The 12228-nt window shown below is 42.3% G+C and overlaps 1 protein-coding gene across 1 annotated transcript; it reads left to right on the top strand.

Annotated features, from left to right (window-relative positions):
* Nucleotides 1-3697: 3697 nt before the first annotated feature.
* On the top strand, nucleotides 3698-11986 carry ANKRD1 (ankyrin repeat domain 1). The gene is made up of 9 exons (XM_005013592.6): nucleotides 3698-3884; nucleotides 5467-5646; nucleotides 7449-7586; nucleotides 7679-7786; nucleotides 8479-8577; nucleotides 9384-9482; nucleotides 9619-9717; nucleotides 9867-9965; nucleotides 11065-11986. The coding sequence occupies exons 1-9, from the start codon at nucleotides 3858-3860 to the stop codon at nucleotides 11173-11175; spliced, it is 960 nt and encodes a 319-aa protein (XP_005013649.3). The 5' UTR covers nucleotides 3698-3857; the 3' UTR covers nucleotides 11176-11986.
* The last annotated feature ends 242 nt before the right edge of the window (nucleotides 11987-12228 follow it).

Raw genomic sequence — 12228 nt, 5'->3', positions numbered from 1 at the left:
CATCCTGCTGTTAATTTAATAATTTATTATACTCTAAGTTAGTAGTTAAACGCTAACTTTACATTCCTAGGGGAAGTAGTTTTTTTTTTGTTGTTGTTTTGTTTTGTTTTTCTAAGGAGATAATCTTTCTCTTTAGCAGTTTATACACACAAAAAAAGAAATTGATGAGAAGGCTATAAGTCATTTTAAACAAATGATGTAATAATTCACTGATCACTTTAGATAAGACAGACATACATACATACCCATACATACATACATGCCCAGGGAGGTGGTGGAGTCACCATCCCTGGAAGTCTTTAAAAGACGTTTAGATGTAGAGCTTAGGGATATGGTTTAGTGGGGACTGTTAGTGTTAGGTTAGAGGTTGGACTCGATGATCTAGAGGTCTCTTCCAACCTAGAGATTTTGTGATTCTGTGATACCAATGTGTTGAAAAAATCAGGGCATTGAATGATGTAATTTTCATATTATGCTTTGTGACAATAAATATCAGAGTTTATATTAGCCAAATATTTTGTGCCTTTCACGGAAAACAAATGGCTAAAAATAAGGAGGAAGCAAATTCAGCTCTTGCAATATCCTGTGATTTACTGCTCTGTTGGGTGTGTGAATATATGTAACATGTGGATGCTCATACAGAGAAAGAAACAAGCCATTGCACACCAACAGATCCCTAACACAGGAGAAATCTGTGGGTTACCCTGCCTTAGCTGTATCTTGGGTATGCATTTATCCATGACTGCACATTTATGGAAAAAGGTTTGCTGGATTCACACCCTCTGCAGTGCATAATCATTTCCCAGCCACTGCTGTTTTCCTACCTTTGCCTCTTTGGCAACAGGTACAGCTAGGCACAGTGGTGCTGCATAGGGCAACATCTTTGGGTGCAAGGACGGAGACAAGGGCAGAGGGCTGGAAAATGTAAGGCAGCTGAGTACAGCAGTGACGGCACTGAAAACATGATGGTAATACACTTGACAGGAGGTGGCAATATCATTTGTATCACACATAATGCATTCCCTCTACTATTAACCTCTCTAAAAAAATGCTTACAAACATTCTTTACACTACCCTGACAATCTCTCCTTTGATAGCAGGGAACAGGCTGTGCCTTGTAGCTTCCTCTCCGCCATGCTGTGCCTGCTGTCCTTTTTTGTTTTTCTCTCTGAAGTTTTTTGAGACAATATCAGTCACTTTACATCTTGCAGATCATTGCTCTGCCCTTATCCTTTAGCAGACAAGAAAGTGTTTTCCAGATCCCCATTATGCATCTCCCACTGACTGTCTGCTATTACCACCTTAACGGAGATGTGAGAAGTCACTTGTTGAAAGGTGACTAAGTGGTTATAGTCCTGTACAAGGTTGAAAGCTACTTTGCCCTCCAATATTAAGCATTAGTGATAAGCATCCAGGCTAGAGTCTTAGCTGATTTGAATCTGTGCATTTTCACTATCTCAGAACGATTAACCTGCTTTACATGACATTTAGCTTAAAATCATTTACTGTTTGGTTAATTTAGGTTGCTGCCTTTATTCAAAGTGGTTTTGTGTGTGCCATTTTTTTACACAGAAATTCAGGATCTTCAGGGAAGATCCACTCTTAATCCTCGTTGTTCTCTTTAGTCAGCAGGGAGTGGAAGCTTTAATTATTGGCTTTTGGCAGCACAGAGTAGACTCATGATGCGAGAAGTGGGTTTGTGTTTCCCCTCAGAACACCAAGGTTTCCTGTAAAGCTCATGTGGGGTATGGATTCACCTACCATTTGCAGAGAAAGATTTACCCACTTACACCTTCTTGGTTAGGTTTTGCTGACTCAGTTTTATATACCCCAGGTTGTTTTGTTTTGTTGTTGTTGTTTGTTTGTTTGTTTTGTTTTTAAAGGAGAAAGAAAAGCAGTATTCAAATATAACAGGGGCTGAGGTAGCTTGTAGCTTCTTACAGTTTTTATTCTTCAGGAAAACTTGTAGCAAGCCCTACGTCTCTCTTCCCATGTCAGTTCTCTGCTGTGATCTGTTTCCACTAAAGAAGGAACGATCTTTGCAGCCACCCTATTAGGGCTGTGGATTTCAAGGCTATCCCCCAGATAAGAGTCACAGAATGAAGCAAAGGGAGATAACCTGTTACTGCACATGTGGAAACAAGAAAAAGACAAGCAGAGCTACCTCTTATCACAGAGAGATGTAGCAGGAGTAGCACTGCTGTGAGAAAAAGCCCTGCAGTGTGATTCAGGACACACCACTCTCACGGAATGATATCCTGGCTCTACTTGGGTTTGGAAAAATATGTTCTGAAAGGTTCTCTTGCTGGCACATACTCTATTTTAGTTCTGGGGCTCATCCTGTAATGTCATATATATTCCGAGTGCTAAAGGAACCACCTGATATCCAGCTTCATTTCAGGGAAAGGGAGGGCATAGGTATGATGGGCGCTAGAAGACAAGTTTGGAAGTACTCAGATTACTGGTAGATAGTTCAGAGGAGAGACACCTTGAAAGGTCAGTGTCATGAACATAGCATGCTAATGATGATAATGAGATAAACAACACCCAAGATAGTTAGATCTTGATTCGGTGAAGCACATGTTGTTCGTACTTGAAGCACCTGAGTGCTTGTATTTATTTCAGCCAGGTGACTTGCATGCCAGCAGCCAGACTTGTACCTCACCAGACAGAGGTTCCGAGCATTGCAGAGTGACTGAACTGATTTCCTTGGCATTTATCCACACTCTTCAAGTGCAAAGATTAGTGCATCTTCCTTTTTTAAAATTGCCTTCTGCTGCCACTCATTCTCCTGCTTCCAGGCTATTTTGAATCATGACACAAGGAAAGCTTGCCCCTTTATTTTTCTCCTAAAGGACTCCATTAACTCCTTGTTCCCCAAACACACATCTGTTTATGTCTGTACCCTGTCTTAACAGCCAAAAATGAACAATCACCTTTGTGCCCTTATTCTCTCATATTCAAATGAAAAATATCACCTGAGAAAAGAGGTGAGGCTTTCTTTGTTTGTTGTTGGGTTTTGTGTTTTATTTGGCCTAATAGGATATAATTCATTATTCTCCTTATAACCACTGACAACGTCCCAGAAAAATGCAAAGCTTGCTGTTTTGAGATCTTACACTGATTGTAACTTATCATGTCATAGGCCCTTTTAGCACCAGAGACATCATTCTGGTTTAGTAATCTGTTCAGAGAATTCCTTTCAACAAATATAGAAGACTGCCATCATGATGAGAAGAGCCCTTTCCCCTAAAACTGTTTACCATCCAAGAATAAATAGCAATGCAAAGAATGGCTTTCCGAGACTTAAGGGGTCATAATCCACTTATCAGGAAGGTATGACTGCAGGCGTTGTACATAAGCCACTTACCCTTTCCAGTGCCTTGCAGTCATCTGAATGTCAATAAAAAATAAATAAATAAATAAATAAAGAAGATGAAGTTATAATGCTATATCAACAGACAGCTGTCCTAGTGGGCACTGGGAACACAGGATGACTCGCATTGCTGAGCCATGTGGTCACTGCCAAAGGAGCGATGAGCTCACATTTCATTCCGATGCACATACGCGGTGTGGTTAGACTGTGAGGCTCGAGCGTCCTCGCCCAACTGACGCCCCCCCGCCCTGCCTCGACACCAGATCTGGCTAGTTAACATGTCTGGAATGAGCGCGAGCCTACCTCTCAGCTGGCAAGTCCACGGGGCACACTTGGATTCCCAGGTTGGAAGATTATCTCATTCAAGCACAGTTCTCCCAAAGATATATAAGCTAAGCTGGCGTGGTGGTCCCTGCAGAGCTTGCCTGAGCACTTGGGAGTTTCATCCATAGAGGAGTACAGCCTTCAAACACTGGCAGACATGATGATGATGAAGGTAGAAGACCTGGTAGGTGCAATATTCTTTCATTTACTCATAATTACGCTTCCTTCTAGACTGTCATTACACCAGGCAGAGAGGGGCAACCTTTGTGGAGCAATGAGGTGACAGAGCAGGCTACCAGCACTGCTTTGCTCTAGGCATGAGACCTGTATATAAGATAAAATGTTATCATGTTATATTCTCACTTTAACTGTTCCTTCATAAGGGGACCCATCACTCGTATAGCTACGTAATCATTTGGATTTTGCATCAAAACATAATTTACCAGGAAGTACAGAATGACTAAAATTTAGCTGTGTATTTTCCTTTGACCTTGATTCATTTAAAAAAAAAAAAAAAATTAAAGCTCTTAGGTTTACAATCACGCTGACTAATTCTAATCCAGTAAGAGTGGGGAGGAGGTAGCAATGCAGGGAAACCAAATCATTTTCCTTCCACTTGTAAACCAGAACTAAGCATCACTATCATGCCCACTGCTGTTCATTTTGTAATAAGCTTTTGAAAAATAATATCTAAACCAGACCACAAATCATGGAATCCTTGTACTGCAGAGTTCAGACTTACAATGATCAAACTGGGAAACCAGGAACAATCCAGGAAAGCAGTGGGACATTATACAGGAATTCCTTTTTTTCCCAGGTGTTGAGATGAAATTCACATACAGCCTGACTAGTTAATGCTGTCTTAAAATCTTTGGGAAGGCCCCAAGAATTTATCTAGTGTTAAACTCTGTAACAAACACAGCTATACAAGGGTGATTGAATGGGAAGCCAGTCCAGAGCACATACATCTACTGAACCACTCTGAAAATACACCATAGCCTCCACTAAGTTTAACAAGTTATCTCTTTGAGCATACTTAATCAACCATCCCAAATATTTTAAAAAGCTATGCAAAGCTGTGCTGGAGGGCAGCATCACACAGCTTCAGCACAGGAACTGCCTTGTGCTTGTTTGCTAAGTGCTATAAGTGGAGACTTTGGTTCTGACAGCAATGGGTAAGATCAGCCTTGAAATTACTCAGCAGACCAATTTAACTGCACTGTATGTGTTTCAATTAAGCTGTAAGGTCCCAAGGGAGAAAGCCTCTCCTCCCACTCTAGCTGCTCGGTTCCCCTGCTCTGCACTCACAGGGTGCTGGCGCCTGTCGGGGTGGCTCCTTCCACCGGAGCCTCTTTCTGAGGGGTCTGACACATGTTGGCAAGTGAAAATGTAAGAAAACCCTGAACAAAAAAGATGCTCTTCCTGGCTCAATGGCTTTGTCAGTACAGCAGCAGCTCGGTGCCAGTCAAGCACAGAGTTACACTGAGGTGGCCTCATGGATCTTGACCCAAACCCTGAAGATGCCCTCAGGGAGTTGCTGTGTGGACGTGGAAGGTCTGGCTGCAAGCGAGCTTGCCCTAGCTATTCACACACACACACAGTCAGTCCAGCCACAGGCCGAGTGAGGTCTGCAGTCTGTCTGTCACACTCTCCTAGAGCAGGACAGGAGTGACATGTAATGAGCCCCTAGCTAATCCAGCTTCTCAGGGGGTGGCTGCTGCCATCACGAAACTGCTACTTATATTGCATTATATTTCCTTTTACAGGTGACTGGGAAGAAAACTGATGATAAGGAGACTGGCAGCTTCCTCCCTGAGGACTTTAAAAATGGAGAGTATGAAGCTGCTGTGAGATTAGAGAAGCAGGATGACCTGAAGACGGTCTCTGAACACGTACTGACCCGAGGAGATTTGGCTTACCAGAAGGAGAAAAAGTTAGAGGCAGAGGTAGGCTCTTGGGCTTTTGCTTAGGCTTTTATCATCCTGTGTGTGCTTTCTGCAGCTGCCCGTGAAGTTTTGTCCCTTTCCAAATTAGAAATACATGCATGGTGGGGTAGATAAACAACCCCCAGGAGACCGCTGCCAAAGGAGGTTGCTCTGAAGCCTCCTGAAGGCAGAGGTCTGCTGGCTCCTGCAGCCTACAGATGCAGGCACTGTCTCCATGAGGCAGGCCCCCAGACTCCCCCCCTCTAAAATCTGACTGTAACCCCAGGGGCCTCCCCTTCCCCACGACCCCTGCCTGCCAGCTGCTGGTGAGGGGAATGCATGCAGACAGAAGGACACTTTCAGCCTGCACACCTAACAGCTGCCACCAAAAATAGCCAAGCCAGGGAAGGGGTAAGGGCACTTTCTGAAACCAGGAGCCTCATCTGTCACAAAAATACAATTTTTACAAAAAATCTGCATTGTGCTTACTAGCACATTTTGTGGGAAAAAAAAAATACAAATTAAAGTGATATTGCTCTACAAAAGAATATTATTTTGTATTCCTGCAGCATGACAATTCTCTCCATAGCCTTAAGAACTGATGCTTTTTTCTAAAAATACTGTAGCTATTTTACATTTTACATTACGTGGTGAATCAACAACTAACTTAAAAATGTAAGTAATTTGGGAATTAAAAAGTTTAATTAGCAGGGAGAACAAGACTTTGTTCTGGAAAAGAAAGGTGGAAAGGTGAGCCTCAAAAATATTAAAATTAATACAACGATTGACCTTCACCTTTAACTAGAGGACCATTACTTGCTACAGATCTTTTTTTGAGTTCCTCTAAAACAACCACAATGTCCTAAGAATCTTTTGGATTCGCTGTTGATTTCCACAGTCTATCCAGCCAACAGAGTGTTTGCCATTGACGATCAAACCCCAAATGCAGAAAAAAAGAGGAGGGGGAAATAACTTACTTAAATCAGAATTTAGTTGAAAAAATATGGCAGGGTCTCACCAGCGTATTTACCCTTACAGATACCACAGGATAGACTTTGTCATGAGGTACTCCTTGGTTGTTAGTCACTCTTCCAAAGCCACGGACACCCCATGGCCTTCAGTGAAGGCAACACTTTGGTCTTTGATGTTAGCAGTGCCCCATACTCACTTCATGCAGGAATGCTTTAACATACAGACCTGAAGTAGTCTTAAGCATTTATTGAACTGTCCCTTCAAGGACACTGGGGACATTCTCTGTAGTTTACCAAAATGTAACACTTACCGTCTAAAATGCTAAAATTGGCATAAACCTTGCATTTCACTTAAGGGTAATTTTTTTTTTTATCAAAGAGGATTATGTTACAATAAATCAGTGGCTGCATAAGAGAAGTGGTTGAAAGCAAAACATGTGGTGGAAATCAGTTAAAACTGCAGGGACTTCCAAGCCTAAGCTGCGGGAGATTTCTTAAGTTGTTGGGCCAGAAGGGACTGCAGTACTTCTTGGACTCCTGCTCTAATATGGACCAAAAAGCTCATGCTATCCCACAACATACAGCTGAAGAAAGCCTTTAGGAATAGGTGCAATTGTATATGAAAAAAGAATACACACTGCAGAATTTAGAAACTTACTCCAATGCTCCATTAGCCCTAACTGTTAAGAACAACAAGAAAAACAAACCACCAGCAACAAAAGACAACTTATTTCAAAGTTCACCTAATGTGAACTGGATTTGGCTGAACAACAGCACCCACTGTCCTGCCACTCTGAAGGACAGAGGTGTTCACCCTCAGCTCAACTTTCTGGCTTCCCTCCTTTGTTTCAGCTAAAGAAGAAAAAACTAGAGGAGAGATCAAAACTTGAAAGCTTGGAGGACCTTGAAAAAATTATTCAGCTGAAGAAGAAGAAGAAATGCAAGAAGGTGAAAGCTCCCGTTTTAAAGGAACCCAAACCAGAAGTTATTGTAAGTTCTGATGGGAGGTACCTTCCTCTGGGAAAGGACCACTGGGCCTTGGTGCCACTCATATTTACCTCCTGTGTATTACTCTTCATCAGACAGGACCAGTGGATGTACCCATGTTCTTTAGAGCTGCCTTGGAGAATAAGTTGCCAGTAATTGAAAAATACCTGTTGGACAAAGGGGATCCAAATGTCTGTGATGAGGTACACTCTTCTCTTCTAACTTCACACCTGCTACATAAAAGAGATTATTACAGAACAAAAACACCTTTTACCACTAGGTTTTGTAGTTTCCACACTTACGAGGAGAAAAAAACAGTGGGGGAGAAGTAAATAAATTCTGGGAGTTTGACATACTGTTCTGTAGTGATAGAAGGGCCACTGGGAACCTCCAAAGTAATATTACTTCAGAAAATTTATTTATTTATTTATTTATTTATTTCAAAGAAAGCTATTGGTGACTAGGAGACCCTGATTTTCAGCAACAGGTGGTCTTCCAATGCTACTAATGAACAGACAAGAAATTTGTCTTCAGAACTACAAAAAAAAATAAAAATAAAAAAATGACACCATGTGCCCTCATACTCCATAATGCAAAAGCTGCATTTGCAAAATGTAGCATAGCATGTTGGAAGGAGGAACTCAACAGGCATCATTTTAAATTTGATTGTCACACTGCTGATATTCCTTACACTCTTTGACATACCAGGTAGGCAGCCCTCTGCTATTAGGATGCTATTAAAATTTAGTAGATTTCGTGTCTCAAAAGTATTAGCTCTTGAAAATGAATCAGCATAAAGTATGTATTTGCCATCATCCCAGGGAGGCAGAGAGAAAAGTTTAAGAGATCTTTGTTCTGTATTCGATATCTGACTTTGCACTGTTTTAATTGACAGTTCAAGCGCACTGCATTGCACAGGGCATGCTCTGAAGGACATCTAGAGGTGGTGAAAAAGTTGGTGGAAGCTGGGGCCCAGCTTGAACTGAAAGACATGGTATGCCTATTGACTTATACTTCAGAAAAATTACTCATTTTTTTATAACTGCTAAAAGAAACACACAAGAGAGGAGCACTAAAAGGCCTTAGAGTGTCTTTTAAGTTTATCCTTAAAATAACACTGCTGAGAAGAGGTTTCAGGAGGAGGTGTCTGCCTCGCTTTGCCAAAGCTGTGCTGGAAATTGCAGGAAGCGGAGGAGCACATTGGCCAGTAGACGGCCTAGAACAGTAAGGCCCAAAGTATGGCAAGACTGCTGAGCGCAGGCTACCAGGCCAGGCTGTGAGCAGCTGGTGGAGATGCCATGGTCCCACGCGTTTATCAAGGGCCCAGCACAGCGTGTACGTTCTCCACCAGGATTTGAACTCTGCTCTCAGGAGAGACCTCCGCTCCTCTGGAACAGCTGAGCATCCACAGCTTTTGCAGCTGTTTTTATTTGCTCCTCCACGCCCAGCTCTGCCTAGCCCCTTGCTAACCAGTTGGCAGTGGCCAGCCTTGTTTCCCCTTGCATCAGCAGCCGTGCTGATGGTAGCATAAGAGCAGGAGTGGTGAGCAGAGCAGGACATGATGAGGAAATGGTGGCTCCCCTACAGCCAGCTGCAAGGAAAGGCTGGTATCGTGGAGGTGAAGGGCTAAACAAGAGAGGCTGCTAGTAGAAAGGAACAATGATCACAGAGAAGTGCTTTAAGTTAAACTGCATGAAAAATGACTTTGAATTTATTTAGAAATGTGATGAAGTTTGCTTATTTATTGATTTTTTGTTGGTAATATGGTGAATTAAATTACTTTTATTTTTCCTGCCATAGCTTCAATCTACAGCCCTGCACTGGGCCTGCCGGGGAGGAAACCTGGAGGTTGTAAAGTTCTTACTGGACAAAGGAATAAACAGAAATGCAAGAGACAAGGTATGTTCTTCTGGGGCTCTGATGCTTTTTAGAGACAGAAAGCTGATCCCTACCAGAGGGGATCATTTTTGGCGGCCATTCATGATCAGCCCTTCACTGCTCCATGCCACTGACTGCCTTCTCTAACCCCCCTCAGCTGCTCAGCACGCCTCTGCACGTCGCTGTGAGGACGGGCCAGTACGACTGCGCAGAGCACCTCATTGCCTGCGAAGCAGACCTTAATGCCAGAGACAGAGTAAGTGCCACCACCTCCTTACCTGCAGCACCAAGCTCCTGGCCCCATTTACAGCTCCACAGCCCTGCAAAAATCCCTGGTGGTGCTGTGGGGTCGGGACCATGGCACTGATGGCAGGACGGACTCTGACCCGTGTCTTGCACCCCTAGGAAGGTGACACACCGATGCATGATGCCGTCAGGCTGAACCGCTACAAAATGATCCGGCTGCTGATTCTCTATGGGGCGGACCTGACCATAAAGAACTGCGTAAGTAATTCAAAACGCTTAGCAAAGCTTCCCATTCAGAGCAGTATCACAGGTTTTGAGGCCAGAAGAGACTATTGTGAACAGACTTAATTAGATCACTGCAGAGTTAATTAAAGCAGAGCTGACACAGAGAAAGTGTAACTTGGGGGAGGTCAGGGAGCAGCACAAAAAGCATTACCTGCTCTAAAACCAGAACCCATCAGGTGCAGCTAAAAACACCACCACATCTTATTTTAATTACACAGATCATATATTAAAGAGATCTAAGCATACAGACACTTGCTGTCTGTACAGCTCCTGGGCTCCAGCCACCAGAGACAGCGAGAGCCCTGGGGGTCTGTGAGAGCTCCTTTCTGCTACACCCACAGCATCGGCTTCCATTTAAGAACAAACACCCAAGATTTTGCTGATAGTCACTTCACCAGCAGCAGACGTGACCACATTAAAATACCAGATGTAACAGACCACATTCTCCCCCAAATCCAAAAAAATAACAGCAGCAGGGACAGTGCACGTTAACAACGTGGATCAATGCTTTTGATTGGCAATCAATTAAAACTGGAGGGGACAAGGAAGAAATCTGCCCCTGCAACCATCTGCACTGCCCCTTCTCTCTGCTCAAGCAAAGTAAGGCCACTTCACCAGGGTATGAAAATGAGGAAAATCAGTCCCAAAGGCAAAATACTTACTCTCTCAGGCTTTGTCTGCATATAGAAGTTGCTCCTGTTTTATTTAGATGTGGTTCATAACCTCTCTAATTAAACCAACATGAACTCTTATCTGAATTCTCCATTAAACAGAAGAGTAGCTTATTGAGGTTTCACTTAAATGTACTCCCAATCAGTTTAGACTGGATCAAAAGAAACACCAGCATGCTCTGCTAGCCACAGTATTTGCTAACATGGCTTAGTGCCACTGAAACAGGACTAGATCTGGAGTGCCAAAGGACCCAGATCTGAGATGAGAGTACAGCTGACCCTGTGTGTGCAGAAAGCTCTCACATCAGACAGATGCACTGTACAAATATCTCAGGAGGAATAAAGGACTTAGTATTCACTGGCTGAAATTAAGTTTGGCTTCCCCTGCTTATTTTAACCAGGAAGGGAAAACCCCTATGGATCTCGTTCTTCAGTGGCAGAACGGCACCAAAGAGCTATTCAACAGCCTGAAAGACAATTCCTACAAGAGCATCCATCTAAATAAGTTTTGAAGAGATGAAAACCAGACTGCTCTTTTTGCTGCTTTTAAATGCTTCATATGAAACTTGAGGAAAATAGCTCTGAACATAGTATATTTATTGAAGATATTTATTGTACTGGAATATTTGAAATGCCTTCACTGAAAACTGCCAAACATGCAGATAAATTATTTTAAATGGCAGATTGAGTGTTAAGAATCCACTGGTTTTAAAACAGCTTTATTTATTCCTATTTATTATTTATTTATTTTAAAAGTAATTTTTAATGATCTTTTTTTTTTTTTTTATCGTTTTAAATTCTAATGCAGTCTTTTGTCAGTACCATGAACACTTTTGACTTAGATGGCAGTATTACCAACTACATTAGCAATTTACCTCAAGCCTTCCCATAGTGCTAAACAGCTAATACTTACAACTGTTGTCTTGTACCTGCCAAATTCTCACGATTAGAAAAATATGTTAAATATGTGGTGGTATGTGGAAGAGAGAGAGCCAGGGAAGAAGGGCTACTGAGATGCCAGGTGGATTTAGAGGGACAGTCGAGTAATGGGTCTTACACGTCATTTGGTGATCATAGTTGACAAAGAGCTCAAGGACAGAGCTCCAACCATCATGTAACTATACGGACTGCAGGATTCAGATGCAATGTTATGAAGGTGAGAGGAGACAGTACTGTGAATGGGAACTTTAAAATTAGATGACTACAAAGCCTGATGATTGAAGAATGCAAAAAAAACAGATGATGTATATTTGTAAATTTGTACTGCTTTTTCTGTACATTTTGTACTGATTTATTTCAGAATAAACGGAGTGGTTCTTTGTACTTGCTGGAGCGTATTATGGAGCAGTGAACATGCACCGGGCAGTTCTGTCTCTCATTGAGGTTCCCATCTTGGCTTCTGTAAAATTCATAAACTCAGAAAAAAAAGTCTCAGCTGCACAGAGCAGCCAGCCCTTTAGCTACCTCCCTGCCACTGTTAGAAAAATACAGCTTCTAACTTTTTTCTCCTTACATACAAATGTACATACAAAAACAAAAAGCCAATACTTGAGTAGCTAGTAAGA

The sequence above is a fragment of the Anas platyrhynchos genome, chromosome 6 (assembly GCF_047663525.1).
Source record: "Anas platyrhynchos isolate ZD024472 breed Pekin duck chromosome 6, IASCAAS_PekinDuck_T2T, whole genome shotgun sequence".
NCBI classification, from domain to species: domain Eukaryota; kingdom Metazoa; phylum Chordata; class Aves; order Anseriformes; family Anatidae; genus Anas; species Anas platyrhynchos.
Note: the sequence above shows the minus strand (reverse complement) of the source record. Positions and strands in the feature narration are given on the sequence as shown.